We start from the raw sequence: 21,078 nt of genomic DNA on the forward strand, positions 1-21,078 counted from the left end.
GTCAGACCTGATGTCTAATCAGGTCCTATAACAGCATCTTTATGGATGTAGTGGAGCATCCTTCAGCATGACACTTTAGCCGTTTAGCTGTTGAGGATGTGTGGAACTATAGCTGTAATATAATCAGCCTCCATAATGTCCATAACCAAAATATGATCTAAAAACATGAGACAACTTTCGATCCATACGGAGGGCCCCACAAGTAGCCATCAGAAATCTGTTATTGTGTGTGTGTGAATGATTGGCTTGGTTGGAATAACCAAGACAACTTTAGATCCATACGGAGGGCCCCACAAGTAGCCATCAGAAATCTGTTGTGTGTGTGAATGATTGGCTTGGTTGGACACCCATGGGCGCATGTTTTAACAATCCTTCTATAGGTGTGTGTGCCACTGGTTCGTTTGGGCTCTATGAGGAGAACCACTAAAACCGTGTGATCCAATGGTTGGCTGAATGCTGTTTAAGGTACCTTCTGACTAAAGAACAGCTTTCCAACTAAAAGCTGTAAACTAAGAGAACAAGAAAAGGTCTACAAAGTTTATTTCTTACAACAAAGTCTAACTGAATGTTACCTGTTGGCTGGCATCTTGTTTGATGTTATCATCAGGGTCAGAGTCCTGCCAAGTTCTGGCTGGTTCAGGCAGCGCACCGTCAACAGGAGCCTGAGAGCCTGTCACCTGGAATTAAAACCACAAGTAACTTACCAACATCATACAGACACCACAAATGACAGACTCAAGACCTGTATAGTTAAATCATGTGAAGTTAGTCCCCAAAACCAAACAAGCTTTTCTAACTAAAGTGTTCCAGTCAGCCCTGATGTCTAATCAGGTCCTATAACAGCATCTTTATGGATGTAGTGGAGCATCCTTCAGCATGACACTTTAGCCGTTTTGCTGTTGAGGATGTGTGGAACTATAGCTGTAATATAATCAGCCTCCATAATGTCCATAACCAAAATATGATCTAAAAACATGAGACAACCTTCGGTCAATACGGAGGGCCCCACAAGTAGCCGTCAGAAATCTGTTATTATGTGTGTGTGAATGATTGGCTTGGTTGGAATAACCAAGACAACTTTCGATCCATACGGAGGGCCCCACAAGTAGCCATGAGAAATCTGTTATGTGTGTGTGAATGATTGGCTTGGTTGGAATAACCAAGACAACTTTCGATCCATACGGAGGGCCCCACAAGTAGCCATCAGAAATCTGTTATGTGTGTGTGAATGATTGGCTTGGTTGGACACCCATGGGCGCATGTTTCAAATATCCATGTATAGGTGTGTGTGCCACTGGTTCGTTTGGGCTCTATGAGGAGAACCACTAAAACCGTGTGATCCAATGGTTGGCTGAATGCTGTTTAAGGTACCTTCTGACTAAAGAACAGCTTTCCAACTAAAAACTGTAAACTAAGAGAACAAGAAAAGGTCTACAAAGTTTATTTCTTACAACAAAGTCTAACTGAATGTTACCTGTTGGCTGGCATCTTGTTTGATGTTATCATCAGGGTCAGAGTCCTGCCAAGTTCTGGCTGGTTCAGGCAGAGCACCGTCAACAGGAGCCTGAGAGCCTGTCACCTGGAATTAAAACCACAAATAACTTACCAACATCATACAGACACCACAAATGACAGACTCAAGACCTGTATAGTTAAATCATGTGAAGTTAGTCCCCAAAACCAAACAAGCTTTTCTAACTAAAGTGTTCCAGTCAGACCTGATGTCTAATCAGGTCCTATAACAGCATCTTTATGGATGTAGTGGAGCATGCTTCAGCATGACACTTTAGCCGTTTAGCTGTTGAGGATGTGTGGAACTATAGCTGTAATATAATCAGCCTCCATAATGTCCATAACCAAAATATGATCTAAAAACATGAGGCAACCTTTGATCCATACGGAGGGCCCCACAAGTAGCCATCAGAAATCTGTTATTGTGTGTGTGTGAATGATTGGCTTGGTTGGAATAACCAAGACAACTTTAGATCCATACGGAGGGCCCCACAAGTAGCCATCAGAAATCTGTTATGTGTGTGTGAATGATTGGCTTGGTTGGACACCCATGGGCGCATGTTTCAACAATCCTTCTATAGGTGTGTGTGCCACTGGTTCGTTTGGGCTCTATGAGGAGAACCACTAAAACCGTGTGATCCAATGGTTGGCTGAATGCTGTTTAAGGTACCTTCTGACTAAAGAACAGCTTTCCAACTAAAAGCTGTAAACTAAGAGAACAAGAAAAGGTCTACAAAGTTTATTTCTTACAACAAAGTCTAACTGAATGTTACCTGTTGGCTGGCATCTTGTTTGATGTTATCATCAGGGTCAGAGTCCTGCCAAGTTCTGGCTGGTTCAGGCAGCGCACCGTCAACAGGAGCCTGAGAGCCTGTCACCTGGAATTAAAACCACAAATAACTTACCAACATCATACAGACACCACAAATGACAGACTCAAGACCTGTATAGTTAAATCATGTGAAGTTAGTCCCCAAAACCAAACAAGCTTTTCTAACTACAGTGTTCCAGTCAGACCTGATGTTTAATCAGGTCCTATAACAGCATCTTTATGGATGTAGTGGAGCATCCTTCAGCATGACACTTTAGCCGTTTTGCTGTTGAGGACGTGTGGAACTATAGCTGTAATATAATCAGCCTCCATAATGTCCATAACCAAAATATGATCTAAAAACATGAGACAACTTTCGATCCATACGGAGGGCCCCACAAGTAGCCATCAGAAATCTGTTATTGTGTGTGTGTGAATGATTGGCTTGGTTGGAATAACCAAGACAACTTTAGATCCATACGGAGGGCCCCACAAGTAGCCATCAGAAATCTGTTGTGTGTGTGAATGATTGGCTTGGTTGGACACCCATGGGCGCATGTTTTAACAATCCTTCTATAGGTGTGTGTGCCACTGGTTCGTTTGGGCTCTATGAGGAGAATCACTAAAACCGTGTGATCCAATGGTTGGCTGAATGCTGTTTAAGGTACCTTCTGACTAAAGAACAGCTTTCCAACTAAAAGCTGTAAACTAAGAGAACAAGAAAAGGTCTACAAAGTTGATTTCTTACAACAAAGTCTAACTGAATGTTACCTGTTGGCTGGCATCTTGTTTGATGTTATCATCAGGGTCAGAGTCCTGCCAAGTTCTGGCTGGTTCAGGCAGAGCACCGTCAACAGGAGCCTGAGAGCCTGTCACCTGGAATTAAAACCACAAATAACTTACCAACATCATACAGACACCACAAATGACAGACTCAAGACCTGTATAGTTAAATCATGTGAAGTTAGTCCCCAAAACCAAACAAGCTTTTCTAACTAAAGTGTTCCAGTCAGACCTGATGTCTAATCAGGTCCTATAACAGCATCTTTATGGATGTAGTGGAGCATCCTTCAGCATGACACTTTAGTCGTTTTGCTGTTGAGGATGTGTGGAACTATAGCTGTAATATAATCAGCCTCCATAATGTCCATAACCAAAATATGATCTAAAAACATGAGACAACTTTCGATCCATACGGAGAGCCCCACAAGTAGCCATCAGAAATCTGTTATTGTGTGTGTGTGAATGATTGGCTTGGTTGGAATAACCAAGACAACTTTAGATCCATACGGAGGGCCCCACAAGTAGCCATCAGAAATCTGTTATGTGTGTGTGAATGATTGGCTTGGTTGGACACCCATGGGCGCATGTTTCAACAATCCTTCTATAGGTGTGTGTGCCACTGGTTCGTTTGGGCTCTATGAGGAGAACCACTAAAACCATGTGATCCAATGGTTGGCTGAATGCTGTTTAAGATACCTTCTGACTAAAGAACAGCTTTCCAACTAAAAGCTGTAAACTAAGAGAACAAGAAAAGGTCTACAAAGTTTATTTCTTACAACAAAGTCTAACTGAATGTTACCTGTTGGCTGGCATCTTGTTTGATGTTATCATCAGGGCCAGAGTCCTGCCAAGTTCTGGCTGGTTCAGGCAGCGCACCGTCAACAGGAGCCTGAGAACCTGTCACCTGGAATCAAAACCACAAATAACTTACCAACATCATACTGAGAGTAATTCAAATAAAAGAGACAAAAATCTTCCTTTTTTTAATAACAAATTAATATTCCAACTTGCATACTTGATCTTACTGACTTACTTTTTCACGCCATGGCCATTTAGAATCACCATAGTTGTAATTGATTTCAGTTCCCATTTCTATGTTTTTGATGGCAAAAAGGCACAAATGGGGCTCGTCATTTACTATTTTTTTCATGGTGCAGTTTGGAGACTTGTGGTTGTCATTCACTAATCTTCCAAGAGAGCCATCCTCTGTTGATGCATCAATACTAGGAAAGAAAAAACAGAAATCAAACATTTTGTATCATATAACTAGTTTTTTAGTAAAATAAAAGTTGGCTTACAGAAATAAAAACTTGCAACATTTCAAAAGAAAAGTTGAGAGGGAAACAATGTCTTTTTGAACATCATAGCACTAAATAAAAAAAATTGTTAATGCCACAATCCTGATGTGTTATTGAAATATTGCTTCTGAGTGACTCACTAATTTAGGGTATTTTATTCCAGTCTCTTTCTAGAGTTCATAATTATTGTATAGAAAATATTTGGATATACATACCACCAGTAATGATTCTGCCATTCAAAGTCAAAGAGAAATGTACTCTCCTTTTCAGAGTACTTGCTTGTTTGGCATTTTTCTGCTGACAGAAGTTGACCCCTGTATTATAAGATGAACTCTCCTTGTTCAAAGTGCTGGGTAGCAAACACGCCTCTTCCTGCAAGGACATTTTATATAAAACCATTGGTTATGAGAAAATATTTCTTTAAGATACACCTTTAACCAAATAATTGTGGTGTTATCTTACAATTTTAATACTAAGTTCTCGCTTAGAAACAGAAATACAACAACCAATCTGAATTTGATTGTTTTCTGTGTTGTTTTATAAAATAAATAAATATATACTTAATGGATAAATGGTCTAAAAATGAGTTTATTACCTTTTTGATCATCAATAAATCTTTCCACTAGTCCAGGTTTGTCCTTTGAGGATTAAATGTAAAAGGCTGCTTCATCAGCAGGCTTTTTTCTTGCTTTCCTTTTGGACATTTCTGGCTCTAAAAAATAATTCAAAACATGGCAGAGAGAACTTTAACAAGCACTCTATATTAATTTTAAAAGATTTGTAATCATCCACTGTATAAAGACTGAAGGAATAAGCCTGGCCTGAGAACTAACAGAACAAGAGTGATTAAAGAAAGAATATTTTTCAGAAAATACTGATATATTAATGAAAATGTTTGTCGGTTTGAAGCTGAGCTTTGTTACTTTTAACTAGTCACAGTTCCAACCAGGTGCTGCATCCAAAGAAAAGTTATTTCAATAGTTTTACCAGTATAACTCGTTATACTTTTCAGGAGCTACCAACTCGTTTTTATTATGTTTGTGTTTGAAAAGTGAACGTAGCATCCTGATTAGCGGTAGCTAATTAGCCAATAAGCTAGTTTCCGGATAGTTTTATTTGCGTCAGAATGCTTGTGTTATTTAAAGAAAGCATTCTGATAGAAAACCACCGAGAAATACAGAAGACATGCAGATATATCATAACACTGAGCACACACGTGTTTGACGAGTTTTGAAGTGGTTTCGGCAATTACGGCCAGAGTCCGGTTCTGGGCTTAGCAATTATGAAACATTAGCACATCGAAATCATCCTGAATATAACACGGAGCAATTATACATTCTGTCGTTCTCTTTTACACCATTGTTTTTAAAACCACTGCAAGCTAAGATGAATAACAAGTTAAAAAGCCGGACTGTCTGAGGGGAAAACGTTACGCCATCCGAGTGACAATATACCGAATCCGAAGCCATAATCATTGCATATAAACCCCTCGGGGTCTGGACAAAAAGCATTTCTACATCAGTTTCTTGTACTTAGTATTTACATGCAGTTGATTTACTCACCGTGTATGTTGTGTTTCGTTATGAGCAGCGTGTCTTCGTCGCGGAGCAGTCTCAGTCTGGCGGCGTCACACGTGGCGAAGTGACGTTAAGCTGGTGGTTTTAGCCGCATGAAGCTAACACATGCAATACCTGCTGATTTAACTAATATGTAAACTGATGGTAAAGAATAAATTACTATTTATTTATACCTTTATTTTTATGTTTAGAACATGAAAAATGCACGAGATGCTGATTTAACTAATATGTAAACTGATGGTAAAGAATAAATTACTATTTATTTATACCTTTATTTTTATGTTTAGAACATGAAAAATGCACGAGACAGTTTTTAAAATAAGCCTAATAGAATGAGCGTATTTTTATAAAGCAAGTGTAATGAATATTAAATAACGTAGATAAATTGCAATTGTAATGCAGGAATTTTATCTTTACAGTATTATTTTAGCTGCTATGGTTACTAAAATAATAATTACCTGGTTTAAATCTACAGGAAATAGCATTTTATTTTCTTAATCAACACTCGGATCACGAGGTGCCCTGATTGGTTGAATCACACACACTTCCGGTAGTGTGTATACTTGCAATACCACTTGCCATGGTCGGGGGGCCGCTACTGAGCACACACACTTCACACACACAATTCTCAACATTGCGACCATGAGGGGTAAGTGAAAAAAATTCGTGAGGCATGTTGTTAGAGCATTTCAAGCTGTTTTAGAGTGGTTTCCCGAGTGGGGTCCATGATTTTGGACCCCACAACGACACAGGGCCCCACTTTGTTGGTGGGCTCCCTGTCTTCGGACCCCCCATACTAATAAAAACAAGTACACACACACACACACACACACACACACACACGCACACACACACACACACACACACACACAACATAAAATCTGTAGCCAGAATCAAATAGAATCTGCCTTTCACCCCCCCCAAATCTTGAACAGGTTAAGAATGGATGGATTAACTGGAATGTGACTATATGCGACACTAATAGCTGCAGCAGATTGTTGGCTATCGTAATAAACGTCCTCCCCAAAAACACAAGTGTCCTTGTGAGCTTTGAGCACAAGGTAAAATACTTCCATTTTCTTATACTTAACATTTTCAACGACCCCATAAAAATTCCCAATGCACAAAGCCTATAGAGCACTGCTGGAGCAAGTGAGCTGATGACCACCATCAGTCCCCAATGCGAACTGAGAATGTCTTTCAAGGGTAACAAAGCATTCCTGACCTGCAGGTTATTAGTCAATACAGTGTCCTTCTATATTTATTAAAAAGTCACAAATCATTTAAAAATAGTATTAGTTGGAGTATTTATAAAATTGGCTAATATTTATCTTGTAATTAAATTTGGATATTTGATTCAGCTCTTGTATCAGATTTCATTGTATCGTGCATAAATAGTGGTTGTTCTTCTTCATATATCGCGTTTGCATCTCTGCATATGAGCACACAAAGTTGCAACACACTCACCAAGCACATATGCACACACGCAGGCTAAAAGACACGAAGAAGAACAAGTTTTACAGACGGGAGGGGGAGGAGAAGAGATGCTTTATTTAACCCTTTACAGGTTCAAAGCGTGTGTTGCAATTGTGTTGGAGGGAAAAAAATGTTCTAAGAATAATTTTAATATCAAAAGTCACAAAGCATTGCTTCCCATTGCATTCTTTGTATTTTAGGTCACATTTTTTTCTCATTTTGGGGCAAAATACTGTTGACAGTCTTTTTTAACCATTTCAAATATTATGAGGCTCTTCCAAATTATCTTGAGTTGGATATTTATGATTAACTAATTCATTGCCACAGATGAATTCAAGTCGTTAACCCGAACCCAATTGCTTCATGCCGACGACAAATATATTCGACAGGAACAAGGTTTGTGTTGCATTACAGACAGAAAGCTAGCGAAGGTTTTGAGAGAAAAAAACATCTGCAAAAAAAAAAAAAAAAAAAAACAATAATGCGGATGTCAACTATTAAATTAGCCATTGACGGACTTGGCCTTCGATGTAGCTTTAATGCAGCCTACTGTAATGACTAACAGATCCTGTAGATGGCAGTGTTGCAGACATCACTTTATATTTGAAATCAACACAACCTCTTAGTTGAAGATAAAGATTATGAGGTAAATCTCTGCTCGTCTCCTCAGTTATGGCGCCTGCCACATTATGTACTCAGACTGAAACATATCTTTCCATAAAATCCCTCCTGAGAGTTTCCCATTACACAACAACAGGTGCTTGTCTTTTCCACACTTTCTCCAGAATTTTCGGCAGAGAGCCGAGCGCATATTAGCATTCTGCGGCCAGAACAGGCCGGCTAATAATTTGTCAGCGCCTGTGGGGGTAAGCGGCCAGCATGTCAACAACGGGCCCAGTGTTTCTCAAGCCAGCGATGGAGATTAGAGAGCGAGTCTGATCCGGCCACTAGGCGGGCAGGGGCGAGTAATGACAGGAAAGAGGGCTAAAAGGAAGCAGAGAAAGAGAGTGGCTGGTATTCTTGGGCCTTTCTCATGCAAGAGCACATTCTGGGAAAATAGAAGTGTTTTTGCAAAAGTGCTGTCTCGAACTGAGATGTGTTGCGCAATCATTTAGCCCCCCTTAGCAGATTAAAGTGTATACAATTGCAGACGAGCAGGGTAAAACATGTTTTTTCAGATTCAAGGCCTCTTATCAGATGACCACACAGGTGCAGCTGCAAAATTTTGGGCCTTTCTTGCAGCACCACACATCAGGCCTACTGCTTTTATTCAAATAAATGTTCACTAGCTATATGGTTTTGGATATTTTTTTTTTTTTTTGCTATAAACCTCACTACCAAAGTGAGTGAGCGAGCTCTGCAGGTAAAGCAGATAAAAGAAACACATCTGACACCTAGTGGCTGAGCTACAGACAGCAAGAGTCCACGGTGCACTGGTGGATGAAGAGCCATTTCAGTTTTTAGAAAGGGTCACCGGAAACTGATCTTATATACCATAAGTGGATCCAATGGTGAGTAGTGAATGGTGAGTTAAGTCGAAGCATTTCTTTCTATCCATTCCTAACAGTTAAAAAATGTGCTTCTGGTTAAAATTACATTTGTAGAATATTAATTAGGCAGCAAATCCTACTCTTTTTTTTATCCATCTCAGGGGGTGGCCATTTTGCCAAATAGTGCTGATTGAAACTACCGTCACAATAGCTAATGGTAATGACAGTCACGGCTCACTTGGTTTCTGGGTTTGGTCATGTGCCATTGCAAATGAAACACAAATTGTACAAAAGTAGTTGATGAGCAATGGACAATGTTACTTCAAATGAAATAAAGACTGGCGCCATGTCCGCTTCATGCTTTACAGTTCAGTAGGCGAAAAGAACAAAAAAGTTGCTGGTGTATTAAAGAAAAACATTGAGTTTCATCACCAGGCTTACGTCAAGATACCAAAATGAGATAGCGAGGAGAATGCCTTCTTTTTATCTCTGAACAAGCCCTTCCTGGAGCTGATAAAGCTTCAAAGCAGTCGAAAAGCTACGTGATTAAAACTGATGATGGTTGTCTGCAAACACTGAAATCACAAGTATACAAGTGAGGACATGCAGCAATTTCGGAGAAAAGCAAAATTAACGAAGATGAAGTAAATAAAATGAGCATGTGGTTATTAGAAGAGTATCCAATGTCTTGTGTATATCTATATGTAAATATATTGGAAGGAAATGTATCAATTTGCTTGCATGGTGGAACTTTCTATGCAAACATTCATGCAAACCAAGACAATCAGGGGAAAACAAAAACAACTAAACCCGAGAAGGAATTCAATATACATTTGCATTATTTCACTTAGGGGCCCAGATTGTTTTTTTGTTTGTTATTGTTTGTATTTTCTACATGAATCTCATTTGAGTATTCGGTTACAATGCATAGGCATGCATGCAATTTCAAGAAAAAAAACGTGCCCTCATCTCATCTGCTGAGAAGGGAATCGAATATCAAGCCATAAACAAATGTTAGGAAAATACAGCGGAAAGTTAAGCCCCGCCCATATGAAGAAGAAGCAACAGATATTTTATGATGTCCCCTGACTCACCTATTCACACAGTTATTTGATTATTATTTTTTGTATTTGATAATACATGAGATATTTGGACAAGAAATGTGCATAGTGAGTTAATGGCTCCATCGTTAGTTGTTTTCGTAGAGGATAAATAATATATGCTGGTGATTATCGTCATATTGTCAATCTACATGTTTTGCTGCATTGTTTGTGATCAAGTGTCTGCTTCTGAAAGGGTTAAACAAGTTGCCTTTCCTAAAGTAAAGTTATGTGATTGTTTTAGATAAATAAAAATAATAATAATTCTCCTATTAAACGTTTAATTTGACAGTAAATTTCAATTGAGAGTGGCAGTGAAATGCTTGAAGCTACTTAGGGCTACTTATGAGCTACCAACTCCCTTTAGTTCGTGAGATGAGCACTTCACTACCTCACCAAATACTTCCTGGGGGGGCGAAGCTACGCTCATCTTACAGGGGACTTTGCATACCAAAAACTTTCATGGTACACTTGCAAGCGCTGAGCTCATCCCTCCTGCCTCATTCGACGCTACTTATAATAAATCATGGCTGTATGTTTGAATCTGCTGGTTCTGTGCTGGACGATGAGGCTGACGTGTTGCGTGACTTCACCTGCATGGTTTCAGAACATTACCACCAACATTTTCAATTTATCTGGAGACATTATGCTGGGTGGCCTTTTTGCCATCAACCAGCTGAGCAACAACCTCAGCGAGAGGACGGAGCCAAATGACATCCGCTGCGAAAGGTATATTTTTGTGCTTTTCATTTTTTTTAATCCTCAAGTCACTTTTGCTGCAGTGAATGAAAACTCTGCTAGAGAATATTACATAAAAAAAACAACCAGAATTTGTAAGTGAAATTCTGCTGCATGTTGTGAAATCTTTTTTTAAAAATGTTTTTTAAGACCTTTAATGGATATAACAAGGCTTTTATTTTGCATTTTTTTCCAGTTTGGATAAACTGGAACTGGGCCGTGCGTTAGTGATGAAATACACGGTGGATGAAATCAACGCCAACCAAGCGCTGCTCCCCGGCATCAAGCTGGGTTATGAAATCCACAACACGTGCAAAGAAACCGCCGTTGTTGTAAGGCCCACTTTGTCTTTCTTGACTGCAAAAAACAGCGGTGAGCTGTCTGTGGAGTGCAACTACACCGACTACGAGACCAGTGTGGTAGCCGTGATTGGGCCCTCTAACTCTGAGATGGTGTCGGTCATTGGAAAGCTTCTGGGATTCTTTTTGATTCCGCAGGTTTGGTTGCTCATTGAGTTTTATTATTTTTATTTTTTTAACAATAATGTGATCAGTGCATAGTAGAATGACTGGAATTATTAATTTATTTAAAGTATGTTGATTTCACTTCAGATCAGCTTTGCTGCCACCAGCAACAAATTCAGCAACAAGCTCGTCTACCCATCGTTCTTCCGCACAGTGCCCAGTGACACATGGCAGGTTGACGCCATTGCGCTTCTGCTAAAGGAGTTTGCTTGGAACTGGGTGGCAGTGGTGGGCAGTGATGAAGAGTACGGCCAACAAGGCGCACTGGAGTTCACCAAAAGAACTGAGACCATGTCGATATGCGTGGCCTATCAGGGCATGATACCGATCTACAGTGACCCTGTAGAAGTGGTCAAAAATATCATTGACAACATCCAGGCCACCAATGTCAAAGTGGTGGTGGTCTTTGCTTTATCAGGCCCGGCTGAAGTCTTCTTTGAAGAGGCTAGTAAAGACTTATTATCATGCAAAACATGCAAGTAACTATCAAATAAATTATCAATTTCTTTTCAAAATCACTTTTTCTTCAATCCGAGTCTCGATAGCAAAGTTGTGCAAACCCTCTGATGTTGAGGAATTGTCAACTCTTGGTCTGTGGCCCTCTAACGGTTCGTGACAGTATTGCAGGTGGTCTTCGAAATTGGAATTGAAAAATAATTGGAACCTTTTTAAAAATAAATGTATTATTTATACTTGATTTATTTTCTAGCTAATTTTATGAATCATTTACCCATCCAAATTATATCAAATGTAGCTGAGATTCCCAAAATAGACATACAGATGCAAATAAATAGCAAATATTATAATAGTATAGGTCTATCCTCCTTTGGTGCAAAGAAAAAAAAGCAGTGATCCTCGAGTCGCTTCTTGGTTATAATCGTGGACAAAACCAGTTGAAAACCCCTGCTCTTATTGATGCTGGTGTTAGTGTGCCACCCAGTGGAGAGTTTGAATATATATGGCAAATGTCTTGCCAAATTGGTTCGCTCTAAATTTGAACTATTTTTGTATTCATAATTGGACAACAAAATTAATTTTAATAAAAAAATGAAAAACATATTAAAATAAAAATGTTAATTGCCTAAATTTTGGCACAATCATCCATAATCCTAATTGATGCATGCATGCATTCACAGGTTATCAAGAGGAAAATAAAAGGCGTGTGGATTGCCAGCGAAAGTTGGGTCGTTCACAATCGCCTGACATCCATCCCCGATATTCAAACCATCGGTACGATCATCGGATTCACCTACAAAACGCATACCTTGGATCTGCTACCAGCCTACACTGAGACGCTTTTTACAAAACTGAGCGCCGAGAGGATGACGTCCAATGATGCACCAAAGCTCAACGATCCCTGTCCAGAATGTTGGAACTTATCCCCTGCAAACGTGAGCATAGTCATGGATGCTGCAGTGCAAAGAGCGTCTTTTAGTGTGTACGCCGCCATTTACAGTGTGGCACTCTCATTGCACAACATGTTGGGATGCAACTCGACTACCTGCAATTGGGATGCTGAGACCAGAATTCTACCTTGGAAGGTGATCCTACATTAAGGCCATTCTGGTTTTGTTGCTCACAAATTAACCTCTATTCATTTTTTGTCTTTTGCAGTTGTTACGAGTGTTACAGAACACAGCTTTTGATATTAATGGACAACATTTAGTGTTTGACAGTAGCGGAAACCCTAATATGGGTTACGATGTGATCGAGTGGATCTGGCCCGAGTCACATTTAGAATTTAGAGTTGTTGGAAGCTTTAATAAAGAGCTGTCTATCAACAAATCTCTCTTCAAATGGCACACTGAAAACTTACAGGTAATTGAAAAGAAATACTTGCAGGGGAGATATGTTTTTTCTCTCTATTTAAAATAGTACCTAGATGTCTTCATAAAAGATTCCTCACCCTTATTGATGAACACATTTTGGGAATCAATGTATTTTGGTCTGGAGTGATGGAAAAGTGCAAAAGTGCAATGTCATGACTTTTGCAGGTACCTGAATCCACCTGCTCAGCGGCATGTGGGATGGGCCAAGTCCGCAGAGTCAAAGGCTTTCATTCGTGCTGTTTTGATTGCATTGACTGTGAGCCGGGCACTTATCAGGCCAACAAAGGTAACGTTTGTGAACACACAAATACAAAGAATAAGCTAAACACAATGCTAAGCAAGGGAGGGCAATGAAACAATGAAATTTAATTTAAGGTTTGAGGTCAGTTGCTCTCTACATGCTGTCTGTTCACATTTGAGGGTGAAAAAAGCAGAACCTTTGCTCATGCTGACATGTCAAAGAATTTACAACACCATCTGATTTGAGGCTTTCCAATACTTAGAGGACATCCAGTGTACTCCATGCCCTGAAGGCCAATGGTCTCAGAGTCTCAGCACGAACTGCTCTGAACCTACCTTTGATGTTTTGTCCTGGGACAAACCCGTCGCACTTCATCTGGCATTGGGCGGGGCACTGCTGCTGCTATGTCAGGTCGCTGTAGGTGTCGTGCTGCTCCGGCACTGGCGGACCCCCATGGTGGCAGCCTCTGGTGGGCCCTTGAGTTTTGTGGTGCTGTTCAGCTTGATGGGAGCCTGCCTCAGCATGGAGCTCTTCCTGAGGCAGCCAGGGGACACAGTGTGTCGCCTTCAGCTGCCCCTCATCTCCATTTTCCAAACCATTGCTCTCTCTGTTATCACAGCCATTTCCCTGCAGGTGAGGAATGACATTAGGTCATATTGTACAGCTGCAAAACCCACCATTTTAATTCTATATGAACTGTACTGGAACTGAAAAGTATTTTTTCGCTCGTCTTGCAATGCAGATATTCATCATAACAGAATTCCACGACAAGGCCACCTCTCATCTACAGACACTTCGAGGTCCCGCTTGCTGGCTGTTTTTGCTCATCTGCTGCGCTGTGCAGGCCGGTTTTGGCAGCTGGTTTATCCAAGAAGGGCCCTCGTTGACGGAGCATGTGGCCCATATGGAAATAAATTTCCTCAGGGCCTTCTTGTCATGTCCGATGATACCGATGGTTGGACTGGCCTTGATGCAAGGCCTCAATGTTTTAATGGCCCTTCTGTCATTTATGTGCACCTTCATGGCAACAAAACCTCCGCATCAATACTACCTTGCCCGCGACATCACCTTTTCCACTCTCATTTATTGCATAACTTGGGTGACCTTTATTCCAATCTATATGGGTCTGGATGAAAGGAAAAGGTATACTATTTTGATTGGCATCAATCTGTTAGGCAACTTCGGACTAGTGGCAGGTTACTATTTCCCAAAATGTCACCTACTGTTGAGGAAACCTGAGCTCAACACCATGGAGTACTTTTGCACTTTTTTGGAGGGTACGATGCCGGCTAATGAGGACCCACAACCTCAGCAAGACCAATAAATAACAAGGCTGTATTCCACGTGGGTAGTAAAATTCATTTTATGTGGTCAATTGTTACTAATTACTATTACTAATGTTGCTATATTATATCTACATTTGTCAATGGTCATTCTTGCACATATGTAAACTGCATCAATGGTGCGATTTTACAAATACATCTTTATTTACAGAAAATAGACCAAAACAATCAGATTCATCTGAGATATTTCTTTTTTTTTTTTCTTTTTTTTTTTTACACATCTCATAACTCAAAAAAACATGTACGGACCATACTACTTTATCATTTTCCACCTCTACAGCTTTTGTCCACTTCACAATCAGGTATGCTAGGTGGATTTGGCACAAATAAAACCTCATTTGGTGTCGTTGTAGATATTAATATTTTTGTCTACCATAATTTCGAATGTAAATCAAAATACATCTTGAATGTACAATAAAACTGACAAACGCCTAAAAAAAATAATTGACGAGTTAACAAGTTCACCTGCACCACCAACGATTGCTTCTTGCGCGGTGCATTCTGGGAAATGAAGTTTTAAGTGACTTGGTGACAGTTGCTAACAACTCAAGCCCCTCTACTCGGCAAGTTTTACGGAGAGAAGGCCTCGGATTTTCACTTTTTTAAATCAGGTAGGATTGGTTTATATTTATTTTACAAACGGAAATCTTTACTGATATTATAACTTTTAGCCGAGTATTTTAACTGTTTTACTGCCGACAGCAATTGGCATTTAAAACGTCGTCATATTGCTTTTACCTGGGTAATTACAACGTCATCGATTGAGCTTCCCATACTGCTAGATAAGCATCCGGTAAATTCAAATGTGAAGAGGAAAAACGACAAGACGCCGAGGGCAGCTTTTAATAGAATTATGAAATGTTGTAACCCTTTATATCCTATTTTAGAGTGCTGTATAAGCATGTCCAGGGGAAGAGTAACGAGAAGTGCCCATTCAGACAGTAGTGATGTAGATGCTGATGGTACAGGTAAGGTAATTTTGAGATAATTTTGTTTCTAAACAAATATATATCATACCATTGCATTGGGTACTGTTGCCCTATGAGATCTAATACAAAAGCTGTAAAAAAAAAAAAAAAAAAAAAGTTATTTCTTTTCAAATATACATTTCGACACCACTCTTGGATTAGATCTCACTGGATAGTAGAGCTGTACCTAAAAAAAGTGAACTGTGAGTGTCAAAATGTGTTCATAATGACAAGATATACGTACGTACTTTGAATATGTGTGTAGAGGCTAGTGTGTCATTTTTTTTCCCAACAGAATTAGAGAAAGCCAAGTTGCTGAGACAGTACCGAATCATGGATGCAGACCGGCAGGCTTACAGCATTCAGGCCCGGCAGCAATTACGGAAACAACAGTGAGAAGAAAAGTTTTTTTTTTCATTCTTTTAAACCCAAATGACTGTTTTTTGTTTTGAAAGGCAGGAGATAGAGGAGCTGAGTGCCGAGCAGGAGGAGCTTAGGCATAAGCTCAGTGCTTGTAAGAGCTTGTCTCGTCAAAAGAGGGACAAAAAGGATGCAGACAGCCTTCAAGTGCTGATGGAGCAAAGAGATCGCCTAGAGGAGGAGCTGGAGAAAGAAACACAACATCAAAAAGAGCTGCAAAAAGAGGTGAATGCTCTGTAATTGTAGTTTCAGCATACCCCTAAAGAGGACATTTTATAGAAAATTGACCTTGTAAATAGAGATGGCATGTTCGCCCAGTTGTGTAATAATGTAAAAAAAAAAAGTTTTATGTGTCGTGTGGGCAGATCTCAAAGATGGAGATGAAGCTAAAAGAGCTGAGGAAAGAGAATGCCAACACAAGTGACACCCAAAGATCTGCCCACAGGCAGAATCAGGAGGCCATGCGCACCTTGGAGAATAAACTGCAAGGAGTGAATATCAGAGCTCATCTTTAGCTGCATAGCTTCACATAACGGCATAAAAAGACACATCCTCATGTCTTCTCAGGTCTTAACCCGATTCAATGAACAGCTGACTAAGAACAGCCACCTCCGGGAGGAGCTGCAGACTCTCCATATTGAACGCGTTCGTTTCCAGCGGATGCACGACAGGCTGGTCCAGGTGAGAATCTCAGCACATTTCTAAGGCACTGCAGCATGCTAGCAACATGGCTGTTAAATAAAAGACCTTATTCGCTGGCTCTTCATTGTGATTGGTTGCTTCCCACAGGAGCTCCAAGGTCTCAGGAAGAAGACTGCTGAAATAATCACTCTATCGACTGCGGCCCACGATGCAAGGTTTGTATTGCAGTAAACACTTTTTTTTCTTCTTTTTTTTTTTTATCGAAATACTCTGTATTTTGACTCTAAGGTGCAAATACGAGATCTCAGAATCATCTTGGTGGTGTCAGGTGAAATAATTTATTTTCCATTCTAGTTATCTGGTCCGTGCTTTACATTTATTTTATTTTTCAATCCAGTAATGTCGGTGAGTTCATCATCATTATCATCATCATTAAAATAAATAAAGAAGCTGAATTTGCGTTTTTTTTTTCCTGTGAGAAGGGAAATAAGAGTCGCTGCATTACAGTAATTGCCAAGAGCACAGTGGAGTCAAGAAAGTACCTTGCAGTTGACAGCATGTGGCAGCATTGAGCTCCATCGGCAATGGTAGAAGAAGCACAGAGGTCTTAAACCTGGACAACCACGGTTGACGACCTGCAGACCAAGACCATATTTTGTGGATTTAGGGTAGAGGCTCAGTCCAAGTTGGCGATAATGCGAGAGAAAGCAGAGAAGGAGCTTGCCCAGTACAGCACGGAGATGAGAGAACTGGAGAGGATTATTTCACACGAGTCCGGCCTCAAAGACTTCTTCACAACCAAATACAGCGAGATGTTGGGCCAGGAGGGGACAGATGCCGGTTAGAGAAATTTTACCTCTCCCTCGTTGTGTCTTGTAATAGAACTTTTTTTTTACATCAAACAGCGTCAGGTTTGAATGAGGACGGGACTACAGACTCAAGTAAGGAGTCACCAGATGACTTGGAGACCTTTTTCCAGAAGATTCAGTCTATCACTGGAGAGGCTAACCCAGAATTGCTGGTCAGCAGTTTCATCCAGGGTACGTACAGTATCATAATGACAGCTATTTCTATTATTTTGGTTACTTTTAAAAAGTTGATACAGAAATTCTACTGTATTTTGCTACGTACTAAATTGTCCAGTGTGTTTTACGTTGTGTGTTTTGCTGTTTCTTTGTGCAGCTGAAGACCGTAACTTTGCACTTTTCAATTTTGTCAACGAGCAAAACAACAAAGCTGAAGCTCTGCGGGATCAAATCAATCATGTGAGTTGAATCACAAAGCATGGCCACCCAGCACAATATTACTTTGTATTATCCAACATGTGTCCAATACAGATCCAGGAAGAGATGGAGCACTTTCAAGAGAGGCGTTTGCGACAGGAAGAGGACCATCACACTCGGCTGAGAGACGTAGACGCGCGGAAGACGGACGTTGACTTACAAACTGAGGACGTTGAGAGCCGTGCCGTCGTCTTACGTAAAGTCCTGGATGAGGTTAAAACAGGTCTGGCATGCACTAAAGAGATCATCAAACAAATGCAGCAATGGCTTAAATGTCAACCTGCATGTGTACCTAATAATGTGGCCAGTGAGTATACACACATATAATAAAGAATAGGAAAGAGTTTTGTTCTATTTTCACAGGAGTGAGCAGTATTGTCTCTAAAGTGGAGTGTGACATGGAGGACACCATCAGTGATAACAATATTATGCCCTATTTGGCTTTAGTGGAGCAGAAGACCAACCAGCTCCTCACCATACAAGCTTACCTCGATAACAAGGTAACGCTAATCTGTGAAATGAATGTGTGAAGAGACAATACTTTGTCATTCAAACAGCACAGTGGCCTTGACTGTCACACACAAGTTTCTTTTTAATAGGCAGTTAGAGAGTTAAATCCCTAAAATCTGCCTAGCAACAACTAACACTGTCAAATTATGATGTTGAACAAGAAAGCGAAAAAGACAGTTCTGGGGAGAAAAAGATTTAAAATCTAATGAATGTTATTATTCTCCATGCATTTTCTATACCACTTATCCGATTCACTGTGTACACTTGCTCTAGTTTGTTATAGTTTTATTTACTATTACAGGAAATCGGCAAGGACTACAATCCCTCTGATCTGCCCAAATTTCTTTTTGACCAAAACCCAGAGACACTCCAGGAGAATATTACCATTCAAACTGCAATCCAAAGGTTTTTGCTCTTATTTTAAAGAAGATTGTTTAACATTCTTTACATGGACAGTTGCAGTTACATGCTTTGTGCTGACAGAAGTGTTCTCTGACCTCCCCAGTGTGGACTATGAAACGGACAACTCGCTTGTCGTCGATGAGGAAGAGCGGCCTCTTTCTCAGGGGGAACTCCGTAGAAGAATATTGGAAGGAGTGAGTCAGATTTAAAAATATATACATATAATTTATAGTCTATGTTACTTAGAAGCCAGTTATATCGGGTTTCATTTTCCTTCCAGGTTTTGCAAAGAGAGAATGCAAGCTTGAAGTCGACAACAAAAAGCTTCAAAATGAGCCCACGTGTTCTCGAGGAAACAACGATGGCACAGATCTGAGCGCTGGATCCAGACGCAAGGTTGTTTGTACACATACACAACTCCCGAAATGTTTGGGTGAGATTTCAGCATGGACTTGAGTAACAGCGGAAATAAGGAGAGGCTGGAAGAGTCATAGAAAGGCATACAAGCAGACGTCCTTAAAGATCTTCACGCATCCGTGAAGATTTTGTCGTTCAGCTCCTTGTTACAGAACAGCAGGGTGTGCTAAAATGACTGAAGCTCCGAACAGCATTTAAAAGTATAGCGGTCAAATTAAGATCACAGTAAAAGTGCATTTTCACTTCATGTTGAAATTTCACCTAAAAGCACATTTGAAAATTGAAATTCAAAGAATAATTTTCTTATTAATTTTTAATGATGACGTTTTTGGTTCAGGTCCCTTCTAATTTTGCTTGCAATTTGTTTATTTGTGTCTAATTAGTTTGGGAGCTATGGTTGCCAGCTGCGCTTTTTAATGTGTTTGTGGCCATCTGGGTTTGGGCACATATTGTTTCACCACGTGACACGGGCTGCTATGCCCCAACGCAAAGGTTGGGGGCAGCAAAAAGCTTTTGTCAGTCTAATTGACATGCTGAGATTTGGATTATGGCGTTCTCGACATGGGGTGAACATTTTTTATAACCTCAGAGGCTTTTGAAGTTCTTTTAGTGTTGGCTGTATTTAGTCATTTTATGTCGCTATAATCAAATGATATAAACATAGAAAAAAGGAAATGTATAAAATACACATTTCCACACCTCCAGGTAATTCAGTTGTAGCATTGCAGTGGGGTGCGCTTGTTCTGTTCGACTTAATCGGTTAGCAACAGAGGATTTCCGCTACAACCACTGATTTTGACCACTTTGTTGTTGGTAAATAAAAATGATAACACATTAATGTAAAGCCTCAATATATATTTTTTTATTGTGCTAAAGCTCCTGTGCTTCACCTAAAGCCGCTGAGATACCCAAATTAAAAAGGACAGAGGAATGATGAACAAGTTTCGATTGTAGACGTTTTATGTTCTGCATGGTGCAGCAGCAGCGTGCCTAACAATTGGAAAAATGCACAAATAAACAATGACAATACAGTAGTCTAAAAATATACTAGATATACTTGGTGAGGTTTAGCAGCTTTGGAAACACTTTCCTTTATATTTTCAAACTGCAGCACCTCCCCTTTTAGGCTATGCCTTACAATTTTAAAAACATTGCTTTAAAAACATTTCTAACCGTAGTGAATGTTTTTTTGTATTGTAGCATACCTTTGAGTAAGACACTGTTTATATGTCCAAGTCTCTATTTCGGTCATTTATTGTACAGCCTTTTGAAATGTCATCTTATCCAAACAGCAGCTTCCTGTAAAACTCGAGACGTGATTTATTTTTAAGATGCTGTATTTGTACCACAGGCATCGTGAAACAATTCACAAAGCTTGTTACTATATTTGGGAATAAAAGTTCGCCTAGAGTTCTTAAGCGTTTGGACAAAGTGTTGTGAACAATTAAAATACGATTGAAGTGTCAATTCTGCTTTAATCGTCACGTTTAAAATTTAGATGAAACATTTGTTTGAGTGTGAATATCTAAGAGAAGAAAACTTATAAATGTGAAAGGCTAAGGCTTGCTAGTGTTAAGCCTGTATCTCAGTGAGCCGCGAGAGTTTGCAAACATTGGAATGTTGCAAACAGTTGCAAACAATTTTCTTGTCGCCAAGAAATTTTGAACATTTCCAAAATTTCTTTTGTGACAAGAAAAAATGTTGAAGACTATTA

At 39.8% G+C, this 21,078-nt stretch overlaps 2 protein-coding genes and 1 long non-coding RNA gene across 4 annotated transcripts; 2 read left to right on the top strand and 1 right to left on the bottom strand.

Moving 5' to 3' along the window:
* Positions 1 to 4,078: 4,078 nt before the first annotated feature.
* Positions 4,079 to 6,794, bottom strand: LOC137840737 (uncharacterized). Of its 2 annotated transcripts, XR_011087707.1 has the most exons (4): positions 5,967 to 6,794; positions 5,000 to 5,116; positions 4,620 to 4,776; positions 4,079 to 4,329 (listed from the first exon to the last, which is right to left on the bottom strand). It is a non-coding gene; the product is annotated as an uncharacterized lncRNA (long non-coding RNA). The 2 variants fall into 2 exon arrangements; XR_011087706.1 differs by having other exon boundaries at positions 4,080 to 4,329; positions 5,000 to 6,787.
* Positions 6,795 to 10,407: 3,613 nt separating this feature from the next.
* On the top strand, positions 10,408 to 15,074 carry tas1r3 (taste receptor, type 1, member 3). Its single transcript, XM_049733128.1, has 8 exons — positions 10,408 to 10,776; positions 10,982 to 11,282; positions 11,397 to 11,753; positions 12,446 to 12,850; positions 12,924 to 13,127; positions 13,304 to 13,424; positions 13,642 to 14,012; positions 14,122 to 15,074. The coding sequence occupies exons 1-8, from the start codon at positions 10,574 to 10,576 to the stop codon at positions 14,701 to 14,703; spliced, it is 2,544 nt and encodes an 847-aa protein (XP_049589085.1). The 5' UTR covers positions 10,408 to 10,573; the 3' UTR covers positions 14,704 to 15,074.
* A 148-nt stretch (positions 15,075 to 15,222) lies between these two features.
* On the top strand, positions 15,223 to 20,774 carry odad1 (outer dynein arm docking complex subunit 1). The gene is made up of 15 exons (XM_049733125.2): positions 15,223 to 15,333; positions 15,610 to 15,690; positions 15,986 to 16,082; positions 16,146 to 16,335; positions 16,476 to 16,601; positions 16,678 to 16,791; positions 16,900 to 16,967; positions 17,420 to 17,592; positions 17,658 to 17,792; positions 17,935 to 18,017; positions 18,090 to 18,258; positions 18,399 to 18,535; positions 18,847 to 18,950; positions 19,051 to 19,141; positions 19,228 to 20,774. The coding sequence occupies exons 2-15, from the start codon at positions 15,624 to 15,626 to the stop codon at positions 19,321 to 19,323; spliced, it is 1,650 nt and encodes a 549-aa protein (XP_049589082.1). The 5' UTR covers positions 15,223 to 15,333; positions 15,610 to 15,623; the 3' UTR covers positions 19,324 to 20,774.
* The last annotated feature ends 304 nt before the right edge of the window (positions 20,775 to 21,078 follow it).

Source organism: Syngnathus scovelli, chromosome 11, assembly GCF_024217435.2.
Source record: "Syngnathus scovelli strain Florida chromosome 11, RoL_Ssco_1.2, whole genome shotgun sequence".
Lineage (NCBI taxonomy): Eukaryota > Metazoa > Chordata > Actinopteri > Syngnathiformes > Syngnathidae > Syngnathus > Syngnathus scovelli.